This window comes from Rhincodon typus, chromosome 11 (genome assembly GCF_021869965.1).
Source record: "Rhincodon typus isolate 14 chromosome 11, sRhiTyp1.1, whole genome shotgun sequence".
Lineage (NCBI taxonomy): Eukaryota > Metazoa > Chordata > Chondrichthyes > Orectolobiformes > Rhincodontidae > Rhincodon > Rhincodon typus.
In genome coordinates, this window is record NC_063342.1 from 60740958 (window position 1) to 60765750 (window position 24793).

A 24793-nucleotide genomic window follows, 5' to 3' on the forward strand; every position below is an offset into this window, starting at 1 on the left:
CAGTGGCAAACATGGGCTAGTCTGGCAGGGTCTGCTGTCATGATCTCCTCTGTTGATCCTGGGGAAAAAAGTGATGTCCTTCCTAAGCAACACCCCATCCATCGAGACCTACAGATGCCAGTTCGTAAATTGGGGTGCCAAATTCCTCTAAACTGCCATGTCCAGGGCAAGTATCACAAACCATTCAGGGGAGCTCTGGGTTGGCTGTGCTTACCTGAGGTGCTTGGTAGCCTTTAAAAGATGGCATGTGTGCCATGGATGCCAGACAATAGTGGGATATCTGGTCAATGGAAAGTTTTTTCCAATACAGTGAGTGGTAGAATCAGGCTGGCATCAGGCATAAGGGGTGCCACATGAGCAGGATAGGCAGTCAGGTGCGAGTTCGATAAGATAGCCCAAGAAAACTTGCAGAGTGAAACGCTGTGAGAAACTAAACAAAATTGACACTTCGCCAAAATACTCTAAGATTCTACCCAAGGAATTCCTTTGTCCTAGGTGTCACCTCTGCCCGCCAGTCTGGTACAAAAGTCAATCCATCATAGGCCATTCAAGACGTAGCTATAATTACTATACTGGGGTCTCCAGCTGGAGCTATAGTCTGGAGAACCTTAGAAATTATTGTCTGGTTTACATCAATAAAGTTATGTCAAGTGTACCACACAGAAAAAGAATATTCAGCCTAATCGGTCCATAGTGGCATTTAAACATTAAATCTGTGTCCAATATCTTTCAATTTATTCTGTCCCCCTAACCTTCTATTCTTTCCTCCTCACATGTTTATCTAGATTCCTCTTCTCCACTTGTGCCATCCATCTCAATTTCTCCACGCAGTTATGGGTTCCACAGTCTTACCATCTTTGTGTGAAGAATGTTGTCCAAAATTCCCTATTTGATGTATTAGTGACAATTTGATATTTATGGACTCTATCTCTATGTGTGAAAATATTTTTCTCCATTTACCCTTTCAAACCCTTGCATTATCTGAAAGAAATCTCATCAGGTCACCGCTCATCCTTCTTTTTGTCTAGATTATCAACCTCAGCCTAATCAATCTTTCCTGTAACCCTTCCCGTTCTGGTTCATTGTTGTATTTTTTTGCACTTTTCCAATCACACTGCATCCTTTTAATGATATAGAAATGAGAATTGTTCTCAGTAATCCTCAACATCACAAGACATGGGAGCACAAGTCGACCATTCGGCCCATTGAGTCTACTCCACCATTAAGTGAGATCATGGCTGATATGGTAATCCTCAATTCCACTTTCCTCCCTTCACACCATGACCATTGATTCCCTTACTACCTCAAATTGGCTTAATGACCCAGCCTCAGCAGCCCTTTATGATAAAGAATTCCACAGAATTCCCTACCGTCTGAGAGAAGAAATTCTTCCTCATCTCTGTCGTAAATGGGTGACCTATTGGTCTGAGATGATGCTTTCTGGTCTTAGACTCTCACAACAAGCAGAAACATTAACTCTACATGTGCCCTCTCAAATGCCCTAAGATTTATATAAAGGCATTCCTCTGTATCAACGAGGGTTCTGTTCCTGACAACTCCTGCAAATTATGAAGTTTGCAAGTGTGGGGCTTGTTAAAAATATGTTAAAAATTGCCGATATGCAATTTTTGCCCACGGATGTTAATTTTTATTGTTACTTATTTTTTGGATAGGCAAATTTGTGACTAGTGATTTTGCAGATACAGAGGATTGACTATATGTTTCAATGAGATTGCCTCTCATTCTTCCAAACTCCAGCAAGTACAGGACCAACGTACTCAACCTGTTCTCATAAATAAATTCTTCCTTACCTGGGATCAAAATAGTAATCCTTCTCTGGACTACCTCCAATGCCAATAAAGCCTTCCTTAAATAAATGGACTAAAATTGATCACAGTAGTCTGTTGTGCTCTAACTAGTACCTTGTATAATTTAAGCAAGACTTCCCATTTTTAAACTCTATTACCTTTGAAAAGTAGGCCCATGTTCCATTTGATTTCCCTATTACCTGCTGAACTTGTTTGCTAAGTTTTTGTGATGTATGCACGAAGACTTCCAGATTCCCTATGCTGCAACTAATGTTCAAATAATGTTCAGCTCCTGCCAAAGAGCATAAATCCACATTTTACCATATAATATTCTATTTGCCTATGTTTTGCCCACTTTATTAACCTGCCTATGTCCCTCTGTGAGTTCTTTGTGTCATCCTCATCCTCACCTATTTTTGTGTCACTTGCAAACTTGGTGATAGTATGTTCGTTTCCCTCACCCAAGTCATTAATATGTTGTAAATAATTGTGGCCCCAGCACTGATCACTACCAACTGTGGTCTAATAATGTTCTATGCAAGTTTAATGTAACCTTACTGCCTTTTATTTCTGTCTCTGTAGTAATGAGCCACAATGCTCTGTTTAGCCTTGTTTAATAACATGCACTTGCTCTGTTTTGAATCCGTACACCCGGATCTCTTTGGTCCTCTAACCTGCTTAGATTCAGGCCCAAATTTTCATCACCATGGCAGGCAGCTTGAATCAGCCAATTTCCCAAAACATTACTGGCCATGGTTAAAAGGCCCCTGAATGGCTGAATCATTGTGCTGGAGGGAGTGCAGGTGATAGAGAGGCAATGGAAGATCTCCAGTGGGAGTCGGTGGTGGTCATAAGTTTAGCCAAGTGCTGAGGCAGGTTGGTTAAAAGGCTCACCCTGATTCCCTACTTGTATTAAAGTCTCTTAGGCCTTCCAGCCCTCACTCCTTTCTCCTTCACAATGCCACACCAACTCAGAGCCAGCTCACATCATTCCACCAATAAAATGCTCAGACTCAAAAGGATTAACTCAGTGCACATCTTGTTTTGACAGCTGGTGAGAACTGTTGACTTAGTTTGATTGACAATTTTATGTCATAGAATGACAGAGTCATAGAAATGTATAGCATGGAAACAGACCCTTTGTTCCAACTCATCCATGCAGACCAGATATCCTAAATTAATCTAATCCCATTTTCCTTTCATTTCATGGACCCATCCAGATGCCTTTTAAATGTTGTAATTGTAGCAGTCTCTGCCACTTCCTCTGGCAGCTCGTTCCATACACGCACCACCCTCTGCGTGAAAAAGTTGCCCCTTAGGTTCCTTTTAAATCTTTCCCCTCTCACCTTAAACCTATTTTATAGTTTTGGATTCACCTACCCGGGAGAAAGATCTTAATTGTTCACCCTATCCATGCCCCTCATCATTTTATAAACTTCTATAAACTTCACCCCTCAGCCTCTGACGCTCTAGGGAAAGTAGCCCATTCAGCCTCTCTTTACAGCTCAAAACCTCCAATCCTGGCAACATCCTTGTCAATCTTTTCTGAATCCTTTCAAGTTTCACAATAACTTTCCTATAGCTGGGGGACCAGAATTGAACACGGTACTCTAAAAGTAGTTTAATCAATGTCATGTACAGCCGCAACTTGACTTCCCAACGCCTATACTCAATGCACTGACTCATAAAGGCAAGCATGGCAAATGCCTTCTTCACTACCCTGTCAACCTGGTACTCCACTCTCAAGGAACTATGAACCTGCACTCAAAGGTCTATTTGTTCATCAACACTTCCCAGGGCCTTATCATTAAGTCCTGTCCTGATTTATATTTCCAAAATTTAGCACCTCACATTTATCTAAATGAAACTCCAGCTGCCCCTCTTTGGCCCATTGGCCCATCTGACAAATTTTTTGTTGTACTCTGAGATGACCTTCTTGCCTCTCCACTACGCTTCCAATTTTGCCGTCATCTGCAAACTTACTAACCACACCTCCTTTGCTCACATCTCAGTCATTCATATAAATGATAAAAAGCAGTGGACCCAGCACCAATCCTTCTGGAACACCACTGGTCTCAGGCCTCCAGGTGAAAAGTAACCCTCTACCACCATCCTCTGTCTTCTGCTTTCCAACCAGTTCTGTATCCTGCTCTCCCTGTTTTCTATGTGATCTAACCTTGCTAACCAGTCTATATGCGGAACATTGTCAAACATCTTACTGAAGTCCATACAGACCACGTCCTTCATTCTTCCCTCATCAATCCTTTCCGTCACTTCCTCAAAAAACTTAGCCAAGTTTGTGAGATATGACTTCCCACGCACAAAGCCATGTTGACTATCCTGAATCAGTCTTTGTCTTTCTAAATACATGTAAATCCTGTCCCTCAGAATCCTCTCCAAAACCTTGCCCACTGCTGATGTCAGGCTCACCAGTGTTTATTCCCTGGCTTTTCTTTACCACCTTTCTTAAATAATGGCACCATATTAGCCAACCTCCAATCTTCCGGCACCTCACCCTATGGCTATCGATGATACAAATACCTGATTAAGGGGACCCGCAATCAATTCCCTAGCTGCCCACAAAATTCCGGGAAAGACCTGATCAGGTCCTGAGGATATATCCAGCTTTACACATTTTAAGACGTCCAGCACCTCCTCCTCAGTAATATGGGTACTTTTCAAGATATCACTATTTATTCCCCCAAGTTCTCTGGCTTCCATATCCTTCTCCACAGTAAATACTGATGCAACATACTTGTTTAGTATCTCACCCATCTCCTGTGGTTCCACACATAGCTGACCTTGTGGTTATAGTCAATTATTTTCTATGATAACCTTTGCCAGTATCTCAATATGTATCTGCAAAAAGACATGCAAAGTGGTTTTCTGTTAATGATATTGTAATAGTCTATTTGAGTGACACTTTTCAGTTTTCTTTGAAGATTTTTTGTGAATAGGGTTTTTTTTCTGAGCAAGTTACACAATTCATCGTTACTCTCGGGCTAATTGGTTCCGTACATTTCATATACTGTGTGAATGAATTTAGAAGGGCCATGAGTTGTCGTGGCGGTGGGTGGGGAAGCATATGTTGTGATTGAGTTGGCATGAAAGGGGCCAAGGGGTGGATGGGTGGAATGCATTATTTGACATGGGGGTCATGACTTGAATTTATTGTTCAAAATGTTCCCAAATTGAGATTATAGTTCATAACTCCTCTGAGGGGTCATGAACCATGAAGCATGAAGATTCATGAATCATGAATCATGAGATCAAATTCTAAAATGACAGCTGGAGAATTGTTTTTATTTTAAAAGAAACTGGAAGTAGAAAAAGTAGAATATGATAAAAACACAATTGCTTCACCAGACTGTTATGGTTAGATTTCTGTTTTTGCTGGTCTGGTCCATTTATGTCTTAATTCTTGGTGGCTAATCCCTGCCAATCTTGACATTGATGCCCACATCCTAAGAATGCATTAATATAAGAAAATTAAAATGATCACAGGGAATTATTCAAAGTTTACTTTGTTTGGAGATGCACTTCCAACTTTACTTTCCTATGGTTTATTCTGCACGATCATTCCCTAGCACCCTGACAGCTTTCAATGAATATTTCACATCAGCAAAACAAGCACCAACAAACTGAAATCCTAATCCACCCTCTGCTGCAACCCCATATCGTTTCGGATTTGGTGGTCCTTGACACTATTTAGCTCTGAGTCAACCAGTTTGTTTAAAAATGGATCCAATTTTAATGCCTACCTATAAATTACAAACTTTTGGAGAGGCGTGGATAAATCCAAAACAGAATTTGATATAAAAGTAGATTAATATGTATATGGAAGGAATAACCAATAGAACTGAAACCAGTCACACTTCAGAAACTCTGGGAATTGAAACAACTAGTTGCCTCATTCCAATTGAGACCGGTTGTATTTATTAATTATCAGATTCCAGGTTCTGAACACCTTTATGTTGAAGTCCATGTACTGTTCGTCGTCAACCCCGAAGAGATATATGAAAGCAAATTAGGATTTTGGATCAAAATCCTTTAGCAGAATTTAACTACTTCATTATACTTGCACTGAGTTGCAGCTTCAGATTTTTAATTTTTTAAGCATTTACAGACACAATACTTGTCCTTGCTGCATAATTATAAATTAATTCCAACTTGAATAAAGTGGTATTTCTAATCTCTGACACATTTTTTGATAATATCAGTAAAATAAAAATGTAATAATACCTATTTAAATCCTCTGGTTCTATTTGCTCTGTAACATTGAAGTACAAATATTTTGTTTATATAAAAGAGCTGGTCAAATTCTAATGCTTTATTTCTGTGGGTGTGATCTTTTATCAGCTATCTGTGAACATGGATGTAAACATGGAGAGTGTATTGGGGCAAATAAATGTAAATGTTACCCAGGATTCACTGGCAAAACATGCAACCAAGGTGAGTACCAAGCACAGATTTGCAACAATGTCAGTACTTACTCTAAACTGAGTGAGAACACAGCCCTGATGTTTAGAGAAAATCAGGGAGGAACTTGCAGAATACTTTAGAGCAGGATAACCCATTGAGGTCATGGATGCAGAGGTTCTACTGAATTTTACACGCGTACCTTGATATAATTTTCTTTACTGCTGCCTGTCTGGTAGCCTGTAAAACTGACTAGACATACAAGAAAATGACATACTTTCGCGTCCATTTCCAATTGTGCGTAGTTAATGTGTGCTGATATCTCATGCTGCTTTGTAAGTAATAACAAAGGATTGTAACCCAGCTAGAGAAGTTTAACCTCTTTTACGTATAATGAAATCTGAGTCGTATTTAAGTAATTTTGTTGTTAATTTTACTTACTTACTGTTGAACACCTTCCACACTCCCCAACTTTTTTCTGCCACTTTCAAGGACAAGGATGTCAAGTATATCGGAACACATGCTATCCAACTTCCCTCCAAACAGTGCAACATCCTAACTAGGATATATAACATTGTGTAACTCTATTGTCAGTGCACTAAAATTCTGGAACTCTTACCAAATGTTACATCTGAGCTTCACCACACAGACCTGAGGTGGCTCAGGAAAATTAGTCATCATTCAAATTCTCCAGGAGAGATAGGGATGAGCAATAAATGTTGCGCTTTCCAGAAACATCCATATCAGAAAAAGAATAAATTTTTTAAGGACAAGAGGGCCTGTTTCAGTGCTGCATAACTCTAGGTTGGCAATAATCCTTTTAGGCTTTGGATCATAGAATTGTAAGCACAGAAGGAGTCCATTCAACCTATTGTGTCTGTGCCAATTCTCTGCAACAGCTGATTTTTCTGAGTGCCACTCCCCCACCTTTTCACTACCATTTTTTTTTAACTCCTCCTCAGAAATTAATCAAATTCTCTTGGTAAGCTGGTTACATCTTCCTTCATCACACTCACAGGCAGTGGATTCCAGATCCTAATCATGCACTGACTAAAAATGTTGACCCCTTCTTCTGTCAATCAATTTAAATCTGTGTCCTCTACTTCTGGACCCTACCGGCAATGGTTTTAGTTTGCTCCTACCGACTCAATCTCTAATGAATTGGAAAACCTCTATCAAATCTCCTCTCAGCCTTCTCCAAGGAGAACATTTCTCCAATTAGTTCATGTAACTGAACTTTCTCATTCCTGGAAGCAATTTGGTGAATCTTTGCTGCACTCTCTTTAAAGCCTTCACATCCTTCCTAAAATTTAATGCCCAGAACTGGACACAAAACAACAATTGACGCCAAGCCAGTGTTTTATATTGGATTCTCATAACTTCCTCTCTTTTATATCTGGATCCCCCCCCGACTTATCAAGCCAAGGATCCCATAAGCTTTATTAACCACACTCCCAACCTGGGCAATTATGGATAGGCAATCAATGCTGTCCTAGCCAGTGACTCCCTCATCCCATGAATGAATTAAAATAAAACTGTTTGTGCATAGATATTCCAGGTCCCTCTGTTCCTGCACATTTTTTAGAATTATGCACTGTTTTTATTTTGCCACTCCTTATCCTTTCTACCAAAATTAATTATTTCACATTTCTCTGCATGAAATTTCATCTGTCGTGTGTCTGCCGTTCCACATCATTTTCTTTTGAAGTCAGCACTGTCCCGCTCACGGTTCTGATATACCTGAGATTTGTGTCAGTCACAGATTTTGAAGTAGTGCCCTGTGCAGCAAAATCTATGTCATCAATATATATCAACAGAAACATAAGTCCTACTTCTGACCCCTAGGGAACCCCACAATAAACCTTCCTCCAGTCAGCAAAGCAATCGTTCACGTCTAACTCATTTTTAAAAATCACTCAGATTACTTTTTATTCATGCTGCCTCCGTTCCTTTTAACTTTGCTGACAAGCCTTTTATGTGACAATTTATCAGATGCCCTTTGAAACTCCATGCACGCCGCATTCACAGCAGTACCCTCATCCATCCTCTCTGTTACCTCTTCAAAAACCTTGAGCAGTTTAAACACAATTTGCCTGCAAGATATCAATGCTGACTTTCCTAATAAACCAGCATTTGTCAAAGTGACTGTTAATTTTCCCAAATTATCATTTTTAAAAACATCCCCACATTTAAAAAAAATTTCCCTGCCACCTATGTTAAACTGATTGGCTTGTAAATAGAGTTATCGAGTCATAGAGTTATAGAGCTGTACAGCATTGAAACAGAATCTTTGGTCTAACGCGTCCATGCCGACTAGATAGCCCAAATTAATCTAGTCCCATTTTCCAGCATTTGGCCCATATCCCTCTAGACCCTTCCTCTTCATATGCGCATCCAAATGCCTTTTAAATGTTGTTATTGTACCAGCCGCTACCACCTCCTCTGGCAGCTCATTACATACACACACCACCCTTTGTGTGAAAAAGTTGTCCCTTAGGTCCCTTTTAAGTCTTTCCCCTCTCACCTTAAACCTATGCTCCCTAGTTGTGGATTCCCCTGCCCCAGGGAAAAGACCTTGGCTGTTCACCCTATCTATGCCCCTCATGATTTTATAAACCTCTAAAAGGTCTCCTCTTAGCCTTCGACACTCCAGGGAAAAAAGCCTATTCAGCCTCTCCCTTAGCTCAGGCCCTCCAACCCTGCCAACATCTTTGTAAATCTTTTCTGAACTCTTTCGGGTTTCACAACATCCTTCCTATAGCAGGGAGACTAGAATTGAATGCAAAATTCCAAAAGTGCCTAACCAATGTACAGCTCCCAACTCCTATACTCAATGCACTGACCAATAAGTCAAGCATACCAAACACCTTCTTCACTGTCCTGTCACTCTGTGACTCCACTTTCAAGGAACTATGAACATGCAGGGGTCTACAGAATGGAAACAGGCACTTCGGCCCAACCTGCCCAAGCCATCCAGTTTTCACAATTAACCTAGAGCCATTTGCCTGCGTTTGGTCCGTATTCCTCCATACCTATGCCATTCATGTACCTGTCTAAACGTTTCTTAGATGACAAAAATGTACTCACTTCCACAACTACCTCTGACAGCCCATTCCAGACACTTACCATCATCTGTGTGAAATAATTGCCCCTCTGGACCCTTTTGTATCTCTCCCCTCTCACCTTAAACCTATGCCTTCTAATTTTAGATTCCCCTACAATAAAAAATAGTATCAACCAATCTATGCCTCTCAGACCTGTATAATGTTACCTCTCAGTCTCCTATGCTCCTGGGAAAAAAGTCCCAGCTAAGCAACCTCTCCTTATTACTGAAACCTTCCAGTCCAGGTAGCATCCTAGTAAATCGTTTCTGCACTCTTTCCAGTTTAACAATATCCTTTCTAGGGTAGGGTGACTAGAACTGCACATAGATGCTGGACTTTGTACCTTGCTTTTAAACAAGGATGTAACATTTGTCATTCTTGAATCATCTGGACCTGAATGTAAGCAACATTGGTAGTTATGGCCAGGTTCTCCAAAAATGTCCAGTTATGTTAATAGTAGATGCCCCATTGGGCAGTGCAATACAGAAAAAGCACAGGGGTTATAATACTGCAGTTAATGAATCTTAAATTAGTTCTGTCCATGTAGATAATACACACTGGGTGAAATTTTCTGCTTTCATTGATGGTGAACTTTGAGGCAGGAAGAGAATGTCATTCGGTGGGGTGTCAGCATAATTGACCCCTGCCTCCTTCTTGCCTCTGCCAGTATTAGAACAGGTATCAGAAGACCCCTAGTCAACCTACTTACCCACCACCAATTAATGACCACTTAAGGACTTCATCCCAACACCAATTGCATTAATACTTTGCGATGCGGCCAGTTTGACATCTCCTGAGGGAGTAGATGCCCAAGTTTCAAAACATTAAGTGACCAATTGAGGGGATTGATATTGAGGAAGGGGGTGGGCAGGGGGCAGTTGTGAGCCACCCATATCCTTTCTGCCAAACCCCCTGAACTTCCTTGACCTACAGGTCAATCTCCCATATTCCTTAATAATGGCCTGGTTGAGTCCATGATCCCAGGACTCCAGACTCCAGCAGGCGCTGCCACAATCTCTATGACTCACAAGAGCTGCCAGCCTCCAATTAGTGAAGACTTTCAGTGGGTACAAGTACTGTCCCCAGAGCCTTGATTGCAATGAAAGGGCCACTAAGAGGCGGCCTTACCACTGCCTGATCAGTTTGTGGTTCAGTGGGCCTAGCTGAAAAGAAACAACATGGGTCTCTCACCAGCACTTTAGCCATCAGTCAACACCACCACAACCCCACCTCCCCTTCCACCATGCCTCAACAATATTCCGTTCATTGTCACTAGACATTAGGGACTGCTAAGCGCAGTGGTAAACTGCAGAAGCCTTTGTAGCACTTGGCTGCTAAGGCAGCAGAGTTCAGTGATTAGCAGAGGCTTGAGGCCTAACACTGCCCAATATGAGTTGTACATAATTTTAAGTCACTTTGAATGGACAGGCCATTGTGCAAGAAGTGGATTGTACATTGTCCATCAATGGCCCAAACTTTTGTTTTGTTGGCATTGTCTATAATGACTTTTGTATGTTCATAATGAAGGCTCATAGGTAGAATGTGTATTCTGAATCCCTGAATGCTGTGCCAGGATGCTAGCTATCTTTGGTGATTGTTAGGTTGAATTGCGCGAGCACAGTGCATCTTGCTCATTAATGGCGATATTTAATGAGTGACATAGTCAACACTTTCAGATAGCAACAAGCCGCACTACAGTTTAAGTTATGAATTTGGACTATGAGAAAGCTGAATATATTCCACAGTCATTCCATTTCCTTCCTGTGATACTGTTCCAAGTTTCCAATGAACAACTATAAAACACCAAGGTAAGATGTCAAAGCATGCCTACACTTAGCTTGGCAAACTATTGGCAAACAAAATATCTTCTTTTAGTTCCAGGTTGAGGCCACAGGCAATCTTGCATTTATAACATAAAACCTCAGCTAGTTGGCGTCACCCATTCCTTGTGTTTCCCATATAAGATCCCAAATATTTTCTCCCTTGTCTGCCGACACACTCCAGTCCGGAGCTCAGCCTCCTTTCATTGTTTGTCCCTGACTTTTGATGCCTCATTTCCTGACCCTCATTATTTAGACTTAGTGCAGTTATTCATTGACAGCTCTATCTCAGTTCTCTGTTAACTTTAAATTCCTCACACCTGCCTGTTAAATTTCTTAATTGCTATGTCCAGGGCATCACTTTGTATACTTATTTATTGTGGCATTCTACAACCCACCACCAACGCAGTTCAATGGGACGATCTTTCTCCATCTCACTTACTCATCTAGATACTCTTGGAAAGGCGATGGCCTAGTGGTCTTAATCACTATTAAGACTATTAATCCAGAAACTCAGATAATGTTCTGGGGACTAAGGTTCAAATCCCAGCACGGCTGATGGTTGAATCTTAGTTTAATAAAAAGAAGCTGCTGATGACCATGAAACCATTGTTGACTGTTGGAAAAACCCATCTGGTTCACTAATGTCCTTCAGGGCAGAAAATTGCCATCCTCACCTGGTCTGGCCTGCATGTGACCCCAGCCCTACACAATGGGGTTGACTCTGAAATGCCTTCTCAAATGGCCTAGCAAGCCACTCAGTTGTATCAATCGCTGCAAAGCCCCTTCAAGGGCAACAGGGATGGGCAATAAATGCTGGCCAGCCAGCGATGCCCACATCCAGCAAATGAATAAAAAAATCCTCATATTGCATAACATGACTTCACAACGATGGTGTTTTCAAAGGTGTTTGAACAGCTTGTACATTCACATGCTACTCAAAAGTGTGAAAAATAATCTTGTCAAACAAATGAAACCAGCTCTCTCAGCTATTCTTGTTTTGTTTCACACCAATTCTTTTTGGCTGCGGTAGATTTTAACGAATGTGGGCTGAAGCCAAGACCTTGTGAACACAGATGTATGAATACACATGGCAGCTACAAGTGTTACTGTCTGAATGGTTACATGCTGACTCCAGACGGCTCATGTGCTAGTGAGTGAAACATTCCTGAAATTGCTGTTGCGATAAAATATTGCTGATGGATTGATCATCTGTTGGATTTATTATGTTCTCCTCCTAGTTTTGCAGCTTGAGATTTCAGCTATTTTTGAGGCTATTTGGAACAAGCGACCATTTCTTAAAAGTTCATTGGCAACATGCATTAGATGCTTTTAAAGTGCAGTAACAGTAAATCAAAATTTGTTGTCAATATAGTAATGGAGCAAAAAAAACACATTTTTAAGTACAAATGGCAAAAACCCTATTGCAAGAAGTAGATGGATTGTCAAATGCAAATAAGCAACTATTAACTGCCTGAGTTGTCACTCTGCTGTAAAGCTTTGCAAAAGTGGCACTCTGCTGTCTGCCTTATTATTTGAAATATATTAAATGACGTGAAGTTGCTGTATTTGTGAATTAGGTATAAAATGAATCAACACAGATGTTTAGGGCTAGTGTAAGTACCCATTTAGTCATACAATTACTGTTAACCGCGGCCAATCAACCTCGCTCGCTCATCTGAAAAATTACCCATTACAAATATGCGATCTCACTACTTTAACTTGTGAAATATTTGGGAATTATCTTTAAAATGCAAAACAATAAGGTTTAAAGAATTTGCATTGCATTTCCTTTCTACTTTTTCACTCTCTGTCTCTTAATCCAATCTTTATCTTCCTATCTTTATTTCACTTTCTGTACCTGATTGAATTTATCCTCCTTCTCCTTCTGGTGAATGCTTAATCATGGCCGAGTGGTTAGGATGATGGATTACAAATTAGAGTCCTGCTGATTATAAGGGGTTGTCTTGTGGCACAGTGATAGTGTCCCTATCCTTAGATGAGCAATCTGGGTTCAAGTCCCATCTGCTCCAGAGGTGTGTAATAACACCTCTGAACAGGTTGATTAGGTAAATACATTAAATTTAAAAACATGTATAAATTTAATTGGTTAAGACTTTCCCAGTTCAGTCAGGTCTCAGATGTCCTATTTTCCTCACTGTACTGATTTCAATTTGTACTTACAACAACTTAACGGTGTTACGGAGGGGCAGTGACCGAACTCATCTGATTATTATTCCAAAACACAAATCCCAATCTCTTATGATGGGAGTGGAGGTTCCCTACTAATAATTAGCTCTGAAACACCCAGAGAAACTCGTCTTTCATAGAATCATAGGATCCCCATAGTATGGAAACAGGCCCTTCGGCCCAACAAGTCCACACCGACCCTCAGAGTATCCAATCCAGACCCATCCCCAGGCACTATGGGCAATTTAGCATGGCCAATCCACTAGCCTGCGCCTGTTTGGATTGTGGGAGGAAACCGGAGCACCCGGAGGAAACCCATGCAGACACAAGGAGAATGTGCAAACTCCACACAGACAGTCACCCGAGGGTGGAATCGCCTTTTCCCTCATAATCTGTTAAAAGAGTGGTTTAAGAAAAGAAAATCCCTGATCCACTTTATAAATAACAACAAAAAAATTATTTATTTAACCCTAACATTGAACAAATTGACAGAACTATTAACAAACAACAAGAACAATTCCCCCCTAGATTACTAATAACTCCCTAACTGGCTTAAATTCTACTCGAATGCTGTTCAAATAAACACAAGTCCCACTTATATAAATCCAATTAATAAGACAACAATAAATTAAAACTTAACCTCTTCAAGTTTGCACAGACTGTGCCTTCGGGAGCCTTTTCTTCTGTTGATCTCACATCACAAATGTCCTTCTGCCGCTGATTCTGCTGTCAGGGATGTTTTCTCTGTAAAGACTCTTAGCTAGAAGTACCGTGGCACCTTTTATTAAAGAGATGGTGCTTTCTCTGAGACCTAACGGTGTTGTCTCTTGGCAGTTGGCTCCCCCAATTTTCCAAAAGCCCCCATCTTTATACCCTTGATGACAAAGCAATATTTCTTATATAGGATTGGGTCGATGTTGTCAACACCATCAAATTTAAATTTAATAGGTTTTTAGTATCTAAGGGTTTTGTTTAAATTGATTGGCTAAATTTGAAAAGACTTGTTGTCTTGGTAAAAATGCTGCTTGACTGTTCGATACAAAATATTTCCATCCTGGCACTCTCTCTGTGCACCTGCACTTCAAGCTGCTGGTCAGACATCCATTTTAACTCTAAGCATGCAAAAAAAACCTTTTAAAGGGATGAAGCACTGCTTTTCCTCATTTTACAATTTTACACACACCAATTTCGCAGCAACGGAAAACTGGTGTTTTAGTGCTAAAGGTTGAATAGGCTGGGGCTACTTTCATAGAACTGTAGAACATGGAACATAGAACAGTACAGCACAGTACAAGCCCTTCGGCCCATGATGTTGTGCCGAACTTTTACCCTAATCCTAAGGTCTATCTAACCTCCACCCCTACCTTATACTATCATCCTTATGCCTATCTAATAGCCACTTAAATGCCGCTAATGAGGCCGACTCCACTACCCTCTCTGGCAATGCATTCCACGCCCCGACCACTCTCTGAATAAAGAACCTACCTCTGACGTCTCCCCTATATCTACCTCCACTCACTTTAAAACTTTCCCTGGAGCATCAGAAGCTGAGGGGTGACCTTTGAGAGGTTTATGAAAGCATGAGGGGCATGGATAGAGTGAATAGTCAAGGTCTTTTACCCAGGGTAGGGGAGTCCAAAACTAGAGGACATAGGTTTAAGGTGAGATGGGAAAGATTTAGAAGGGATCTAATGGTCAACTTTTTCACACAGAGGGTGATGTGTGTATGGAATGAACTGCCAGGGGAAGTGGTGGAGGTTGGTACAATTACAACATTTAAAAGGCAGCTGGATGGGTATATGAATGGGAAGGGTTTAGAGGGATATGGGTCTAATGCTGGCAAATGTTACTAGATTTATTTGGGTTATCTGGTCGGCATGGACAAATTGGACCGAATGTATTGTTTCCATGCTGTACGTTTCTATAACTCTACAGCTGCAGGGCAATTCTAATTATTGGTAGAGGCCATTAGATGGCCTGTTACAGGGTTGGGTACAATATTAGGTTTAGTTCTTCACGGAAGGTTTTGCAATTAAAGGTTTCTGTAACCAATTTTATTTCTAAGCTACTCATTGGGAAAATGGCAGGAATGGGCGCAACATTTAAGTTACTCGACTAATGCAGGCCAATACAATACAGCCTCTAAAAAACAATTTTCCACCTGATCGCATTGGTGTCCTACCTGGGAAATTAGGTCAGAATCTCTCCCAGCCTTTCAGTAATTGCTTCTTTCTTTTCAGTAATTTCACCTAATGCACATGAAATTTTCTTAACAGTAACATCAATTCTAAATTGATAGGTAGTGTTCTGTCAAAGTGCCATGCAGACAAGAGGGCAAAGACACAAAAAGCAGTAAATTAAGTATTGCTGAACCATGGGATAAGGGTTAGGAGAGATGGAAGGCTTTGAGAAGTTAGAAAGAGAAGTGGAGATGCAGAGAAAATTAGCCAGGGTGCCCCAGGTAAGGAAGCTATATTTCCAGGATAAACACCTTGCACAGAACCTACTTTTGAGCACCTGATATTCCTGCTAAAAGCTATGTGGAATGATGAAGAGTCATTTTATTTCCCCTCAAATTGTCTTCACCTCCTTTTGTGGAAAAGGCTGATTTCCAAACAGTACATTAACTTGTTGAAAAGGATTCATAACATTTCCAATCATATGCTCTATCAGTGTACAACACAGCATCAGGAAACTTCAAAACACTGCACCAGTAAAGCAACAGTCATGGCAAGAGAGAATCCAGCATCTTTGTTGCATGATAGAATGGCAGGTACTTGATGTAAATTGAATTAGTGACTGACAAAAACATTAACACAAATTGTAATTCAATAATCAAGTCACTGATTCCTCAGCAGTTGCATCTGATAATGATTTGGTTCATGCAACCACAAATGAATGAACTAACACAACCACAAAGACAAATAAAACTAACAAGTTATGGTTCGCTCCTTCCCAATCAACAATTCAGATCTCTAGCTCTGCAATAGCAAAGTTTAAATAGGAGTATGCTTGTAATTGTCACTCTTCCAAGGAAATTGTGAGAAACCAAACCGTTGAAACAAATTACATATGTTTTTAAAATACAAAGCTCATTGCATCTATGTAATTTGCATCAGCAAAGGTCCAGAATAGGATTAATTCCAGCTGCCCATCAAAGAGGGAAAAGAAGCATTGATGTACGAGGTTTTATGCATACGAGTTCACTGACTCTGTTTTCTTTAGATTCCAGGACATGTGCAATGGCAAACTGTCAATACAGCTGTGAGGATGTGAAAGGAGAGATCCGCTGTTTCTGCCCATCCTCTGGATTACAACTGGGACCAGATGGAAAAACCTGCATAGGTCTATACTTTCTCTGTAATCTCGTGTATGAGAACAAAGTTTACCACTAAAATAAAATGACCTGATTATTTATTTCTTTCATGGGAAATGGGCATCCCTGGAAAAGCCAGACCCTCAATTACCCTTAAACTCAGTCAGAAGGCAGTGGAGAGTCAACGAAGCTGGAAGTAAGTATGCAGGTGAAGCAGGCAGTGATGAAGGCAAATGGTACGTTGGCCTTCATAGCAAGAGGATTCAAGTACAGGAGCAGGGATGTCTTGCTGCAATTTACAGGGCCTTGGTGAGACCGCACTTAGAACACTGTGTGCTGTTTTGGTCTCCTTATCTGAGGAAAGATGTTCTGGCAAAGGAGGCAGTGCAACGAAGATTTACCAGACTGATTTGTAGAATAGCAGGTCTCATGTATGAAGTGAGACTAGATCGATTAAGATTGTATTCACTGGAGTTTAGAAGAATGAGGAGTGGTGGGGGTGAGGGTGGTGGTGGGGAGGCAGTGGGGGCAGGTTTTAAAGAAACTTATAAAATTCTAAATTGACCAGACAGGGTAAATGCAGAAAGTATGTCCCCAAAGAACACAGTCCGGAACCAGGGATCACAGTCTAATGATGCAGGGGAAGGCATTTCTACTACTTGAGATGAGGAGAAATTTCTTCAGCCAGTCAGTGGTGAGCCTTTGGAATTCTCTGTCACAGAATGCAGTTAAGGCCAAAACGATGAATGTTTTCAAGAAGGAGATAGATATAGATTTTAGGGCTGAAGGGCTGAAATAATATGGATGATCAACTGTGACTATTTGAACAGCAGATCAGGCTTAAAGGGTAGAATGACCAACTCTTGTTCCTATTTTCATTGTTTCTATGCAACATTGCTGTGAGTCTAGTGTTATATGTCGGCCAGACCAGGTGGGTGAGCAAGCTATTTTGGGTTTTTACAACAAACAACAACGATTGCATGATCACCATTAGAAAAGCTAGATTCCAGATTAATTCATTGAATTCAAGTTTTGCCATTGAGGATTTGAACCCATGTCTGCAGAGCATTAACCAGAGCTATCTGGATTACTGGCCCAGTGGAAATACTACCTCCCTGGAATATATACTGGAGCATTATTTTTCTGCTAATTAATTGAGTCATTGTTTGATAAATGTTATGTCAGTTGTTACACAGTCATGTTCAAGTTCACTCAAACTTCAAGCTGTTTATTGATTTTACCCTTGGCTGATTCAGCATCACTTAAAGGAGAATGCTTTTTGACTCCTGGTTTAAATCACGTAAACAGGACAGACTGAAAGCTCAACAACGGGGGTAGCTTTCAGTACTATTCTCCAATTGATTTAGGGAGAAATCGAAATTTAACGGTTAAAGTTAGAAGGGAGACAACCTAAACAATGGATGACCCTTCTGTGAGCTTTTGGTTTTGGACAGGAGTCTATAGTTATTTCAATAAGAGTTTGGATTATTCATTTAGTTCCCAGAAGTTGAACGCACCTTTGTACATACTTTTAATCAATCTGTTCAGACACATCATGACACTTGTCCAGGGCAGAAGGGGCTTGAATCCAGAGGTGGACCACAGATAGGGACACTACCCACTGTGCATTTAGAGCCTCAAAGCTCTATAAGCCCGATGTGATTTGAACATACAATTTTCTAATCTGGAGTCGAATACAGCTATTTTGCTATAAACCCTTGCAATAAAACAGCTTCAAAAACAGGGAGGAGTAGTTTCTTGCTGGAACCAGCAAGTCTGGGAACAAGGCAGTTAATTCAATTAGAAATGGAATTATTCCTGCAGGACACAGGATCAAAGGGTAGTTTTGGAGGTAAAAGTTAATTAGTTTACATTTCAGTTTGAGGTATCTCTATTATGTCTCATTGTCATGGAGATGGACTGGGTGTTAGGAAGGTTCTTTTGTTTCAATTTATCTGCATGCTTGCTCACAGATACAAATAGTTCAGCATGGGAATAGACAGAGACAATTTAGCTTTCATCTTGTGTAGTTTGCAGTTCATTCGAAGTCAAGGGAAAAAGAGAGAGAGATGTTAGCCAAGCCTGCACCTTAAGTAGAGAAAATGCTGACTTTATCATTCACTATATGGACGCAGTTTGAAGGCAGAGTTCATAAAAGAAAAAAAGAGACTGAGGGATTTGCTTTGCTTGGAACTAGAGGAAGAAATCTGCAGTAACCTGCATTAAGAAAACAATCAGTTCAGCGAGAAATCAGGGAGAGAGGGAGAGAAATTTAGTTGCTGGAGAGTAGCTTGGACCATGAGGGCGAACTGAGTCGAAACACAGGATATTTCCAATTATCTGTTGAAATCTTGAGGCAGGAATTAAATGTCAAACTCACGCCTAAGATGAAAAGTCCAAGACCTTACAAGGCAGTTGCAGGAATGTTAAGAGTTGGCTCCAAGGAAATAGATAACTTTCATGAATCTGATAGGTAGGCAAAAATTTAACTGACAGTCAGTCATAGTGAAAAGTAGAAGTTTTAATTGAGAATTTTAGTCTAAAATATGTGGTAGTGTTTTATTGTGCCTTTCAAAGTAGTAATTAGGTAAGCAAGTCTTTACATCATAATGTTTGCTTTACTTGATTTTTCTGCAGTAAAACTGATTTGATTTTAAACGTGAAATCTTGTGACTTAATATTTTGGTTAATAACAGGGAGTTTGAAATTCTCTAAAACATTAACGTTCTCTATTGAGATTGGAACAACATCCTCAGCCTCCAAATACCACAGTACCCCATTTCTCCCAAATGCTTTAAAACACACCCTGCACCACCAACACCCCCACCCCACCCCCAATACCCCTACACCCCTACCAACCATGTCCTGGCCTAAACTCCTTCCCACAATAATACAAGTTGTCTGAATGCATCCAGTCTCCAGGCTCCCAGCCTCTTTCCTGGAATCAACAGCCACCTTTTTCTTACCACCCTATACACAAGCAAACCCCCTCCAATTGATTCCACCTTCCCAACCTGAACAGTGATAATTGACAGGGCCTCCTGCCCTGTTACCCCAATCAAGCACACTCTGATTAACCCTTCTTTTCCAATCAATTCATCTTCCCTTGATCAACTCCTGCACTTTTCGCACTCATACACCAGTTCCCTACCTAACCAGAGGCTAATCTGGCTGATCTCCAGGCTGAGGAACAAATCAGAAACAACACTGACACAAGGTGGAGTGAAACTTCCACTGGGGAAAGTCCTGAATGATGGGTTCCCCATAACATTCTGACTCGTCTGTTCTCTGTGGGTGGGCAGCTAAGTACGCACACCATTCAATCCATAATCTACGCCACATCAACCCACAATTTGCAGAAAATTTTTAAAGAAGAAGAATAAATTTAGCATGGAGATGTTACCTTGAGTAAGGTCTGGAGGAACCTTAAACAAATGTAAGCATTAAAGTAGCCTCAGCTCTAAGCTTTGATCCCTCTTCTCCTCTCAGGCTACTTCCCACCGTAGATACATAAAACATGCAATTGATTCTTTATTCATAATTGAAGCACTTATCTTTCCTGATGGCAATGATAACAGAGCATTTGTAAAGTTGTCAGTTCTGGTTGACTGTAAGGCAGGGGATTTCTTTATGCGAATTTATGGTAGCATTGTAAAATACAATGCAAGTACATCAAAGAATGGCCAGTGAAGTTGAGATACAAGTCAGTCAGGCTCCAAGTGATCAGTGAATCAGGTCTGAGTGACTCAAAATTGATTCCTGTTCCTTTGTTTCTACACAAAACATGTTTGAGAGGGGGCAAGCCCACAAAATCCTCATAGTTCAAAGACTGGCTAGACTGCTGAGTCTTCGAGAATGTATGACCTAATCATAAACCGATAACAAGATAACGCTGATTCAGCAATCAATATTAATTCAAGCAATTCAGTCTATTTTCCTTCCCAGATTACCTGTAGAAGCAGCTGCGAGGATTGAAAATCCAAATGACATAGCCGCCTAAGTCCATTCAATTCCTGGTTTTCCAGAAGTGCAGAATGCAATCCCTAACTTAAGACATGTTAGCAAAACTTTTCCATAAAAAGTTCACAAGGCCCCTTCAGGGTAAAATTCACGTTGAGCAGGAGCACACAATAAAATCATACCTCAACTGCCCATTCACACTCTGCTGAATCGCCTAAGAGGAATCATAGAATCCCTACAATGTGGAAGCAAGCCATTCGGCCCATTGAGTTTATACCAACCCTTCAAAGTGCATCCCACCCAGACCCACCCCATCCCTATAGCCCTGCATTTCCCACAACTAACCCACCTTGGCTGCACATCCCTGGACACTACAGGGCAATTTACCACGACCAATCCACCGAACCTGCATATGTTTGGACTGTGGGAGGCAACTGGAGCACCTGGAGGAAACCCACACTGAAACAGACAGAACATGCAAACTCCACGCAGACAGTCACCCAAGGGTGGAATCAAACCCGGATCCCTGTTGCTGTGATGCAGCAGTGCTAACTACTGAGCTACCATTTCTGCACAGCCAACTTCGCATTCTAATTCTAACCTATGAAGTTATTTAAGTTGCAAACTAATTCAGAGTTAAGAGCCTATTAGTATGCAATGCAATGCAAATCTCCATCCTCACCATCCAATATTTAATTTAAAACCTGTAACATATTTGCTTATTAGGCTGTTATGTGAAAGTATGCAAGTATATCTAATTTTTCTCCATTTCCCTCTTCCAGATATTGATGAATGTGCAACTAGCAAACCTCAATGCCCTCCTCTGCGGAGGTGTGTGAATACATTTGGAAGTTACTTCTGCAAATGCCAGACTGGCTATGAGCTCAAATACATCGACGGTAAATACAGATGTGTAGGTAAGCTTAATATAGCAATTTCTGAACAGTCAGCTGACAACTAAATATCCAAAAATATGAAGCAAATTGTGACAACTCCAGGTCACACCTACTCCTCTCCAGAAGCCACTGAATCTTCCAACAATTCCATGAATACCCTTTACTAGTGCACAAAACTTTACTCTGTGCATAAACCCAGACAGCACATGTGGGTAGTTCTTGCAGGCTGCACAGACACTGTGAAACCTATCCTGATGTTCACCCTTACAGAGGCTATTCTTCCAACCCCAAAGCTTTGTAAGTAACTCTAGTTCTCCTATTGTCACTCTGGCTGAGATCTAACTCAGCACAGACTGGGAATAAATGCCGAGGTGTTCAAGCTTTTATGACCCAGCCACACAATGGGTGGAATTTCGCAGTCACCTGCTGTGGAAGCAGGGAAACTTTTAAAATGCAGCATGCCCAATCAATTCGAACTGTGTTCCATTTTAACCAGAACATGCGATCAATCGCCACTGAAAACCTCATCCTGCACCCACCGCTAGTTTGTGTAGGACAGGGTGAGGTTCACACTACATAGATTTTACTGGCTGAATTGGGGGTGAGGGTGGTGGTGTTGGGGTGAGGGTGACCTCCTTTGACGTTCCCTGTGCCCATCAGAGGCACCCTGCACAAGGTGGTACACCCCTTTAACCCACATCACTGTCTCTTGGCCTCTCAAATCCACCCAGTTCCCAACCCACGCACCGTATCACTGAGGCGTGCAGGTCAGGCCATGCCAATAAGTCGAGCTTACCCATTAGCCTCCATTAGCTTCCATTCTTCACAGACTCCTGAGTCTATTTCTTCAGAGTCCCAACAATGACCAAACCAAACATGGTGCTTTTGTTCAGCAGCTTTCTAAAGGTGAAACGTCCTTTCCAGATGGGAGCAGACATCTTGGCCTTAGACAATTAAGGCCGCTCAAAGAGTAAAGTGGTTATAGGGTAGCGGTTATCGACAGGGTGCATTACCCAGTCAACCTTTTGGGCGGAGGAGGCAGCAACACCACCTGATTTAATGTTTCTCCCAAATGGTCTGGACTACTTTTTTTAAAACAGGTCTCTTGATATTTATGTTGTTTGACAGACATTGACGAATGTGCTACCAATACACACTCATGCAGCGACCATGCAGAATGCCGCAACATTCAGGGATCTTTTAAATGTAAATGTAAGCAGGGATTCAGAGGCAGTGGTTTTCAATGCTCTGGTAAGACTTATCAATTATTGTACCTAATGTTGGCTTCCCAAATACATGCTACTTAGTGAGGGCCCTCAGGTGATGTGAATGCGGATCAGGTACATTCCTGTGATTTTCTGCCCATTAATCTATTGTACAGTCGGAAAATTGGCAGCCTAATGTGCAAGATTTTAATAGGTAGAATTAGATTTTTTTAAAGCTGGAGTATATTGCCTCAGATAAATGCACATAACAATCATTATCAATATAGAAATGCCTCCAAAGACATGAAGGAAAAATTAAAAAGTAGTTAAGGCTAATGTTGTTTCTTTGTAGATGGTTTGAGGCTGACAGAGGGAAGTCAGTGCATGTTGGTCAATAAATTCAAGTGACGTAGAAATGGTCTGAAGCTTTTATAAGTGCTTATGTGAGTAAGTATTAATTGGTGCAGAGTTAATGAATCTTCAGACTCAGCCTTTCTATATCAGGACCATTGGAGAGGCCTGGAGCCTTTAATTGTGTGATCAGATGCCACACTGACTTTGGGTTCAAGACAGACTGGTCAAGGACAAAGTCAAGAACTGTCTTCAAACCTAGACATCAAAGTAACATTGTTCAATTATACTTTTATACTAAATCCTGCTATATATGGCATCGTAGAAGAATGATCTGATCTGATAGTTATAACACATAAGGGCTAATCTATCTTGGTGTTTCTATGTGTTCGTGTTTTAATGTGCTCATGACTTGCTCCTTCTGGAGTGTAGTGGTCTAGGTATGGGTGTTCTAGTACATTCTAATTCCACCCACACTGTTATTTATAATCAGGGATGGGCAGCTCTCTAACCTTTTTGCAAGTTTGCTTCAGAGTCATGATGCCCTTACACAGCAGCCTGCCCAAGCTTTTCTTCACTTGTCATTAATATTGATTAAAGTCGTATACATTCTCAAGTAAGTTACTTAGATTACTTTATTTGATTGATTCATCTGTTTCAAAAGGTACATCAGGAAAATCTGTGTCCAGATATAGAACAACTTGAGGCAAAGTTGGTGATCTTGTATTTTTTCTGCTGGCTTCCATTAGATCAGACAGTCGATCCATCTGGCTGAAGGAATTTGTGAGAATGTAACTACAAGCACATACCAGAATTATGAGCTGATTATACCTTTTCTATCCAAGTATTAGAATTGGATACCATTGCCAGTTTTTTTTTGGAAAACATTAAATAATCCATACATGCATTGTTGTTTTTTTGTGTAAATAAGCTTATTCTCTTGCAATATCGATGTATTCTTCAAGGTCTTGTTCCAAGGCATGACTGTACGTATTAGGTTGGGGATGATTTGACCTGTTGCTTAGTGTGTTCTTCAGACAGTAGAGCAATATCAGGAAGTGGTCTTTTTTTCACACTGAGCACATTGTCCATGAGAGCTTGGCCAATTTTGTCTTCACTGTTAAGCAATTTTAGAACCACAATGACAAGCTGCTGTAGTATTAACAAAAACAGAAATTTTTGGAGAAGCTCAGCAAGTCTGGCAGCATCTGTGGGGAGAAAGCAGAATTCTGATGAAGAGTCACCAGATTCAAAATGTTAACTCTGCTTTCTTCCCACAGATGCTACCAGATGTACTGAGTTTTTCCAGCAATTTCTGTTTCAGATCTTCAGCATCTTCAGTTCTTTGTTTTATTTTACTGAAGTATTAAAAATTGTTCAGGATGTTCTCTGTTATCACATGTGGTATATTGTTCCAAAGAAAGGTCTTGCCTCTGGTCAAATGGATTATTGTGCTTCGAGTAGTCAGTACACTCTGTAGAATGTTCTTGATTAAAAGGAACTTTTGCTGTCTAATGCTTTAGAACAGTCTTTAGACTCGGTATCCATTGCTGTTTGAATTATTTGTTCTAGAATTAGATCCTCTTTTGATTGAGGATGTTCAGTGACCGTTCAAAGATGCCATTGAAAATTCTGTTGTGAATTAGTTCTTGTTGTAAGCTTTCATCGTTACATGGCTCAGGTTGTACATATAGATCAGTAACAATACTATCTACAGAACCTGC

The 24793-nt window shown here is 40.7% G+C and overlaps 1 protein-coding gene across 1 annotated transcript in view; it reads left to right on the plus strand.

Moving 5' to 3' along the window:
- The window catches only part of egfl6 (EGF-like-domain, multiple 6), an 88697-nt gene that overhangs the window by 20076 nt on the left and 43828 nt on the right, over window positions 1–24793 (plus strand). Inside the window, exons 3-7 of the mRNA XM_020533994.2 lie at window positions 6168–6260; window positions 12185–12304; window positions 16567–16686; window positions 21400–21534; window positions 22642–22764. Of these exons, the coding sequence (XP_020389583.1) occupies window positions 6168–6260; window positions 12185–12304; window positions 16567–16686; window positions 21400–21534; window positions 22642–22764 (591 nt within the window). The remainder of the gene's footprint in view (window positions 1–6167; window positions 6261–12184; window positions 12305–16566; window positions 16687–21399; window positions 21535–22641; window positions 22765–24793) is intronic.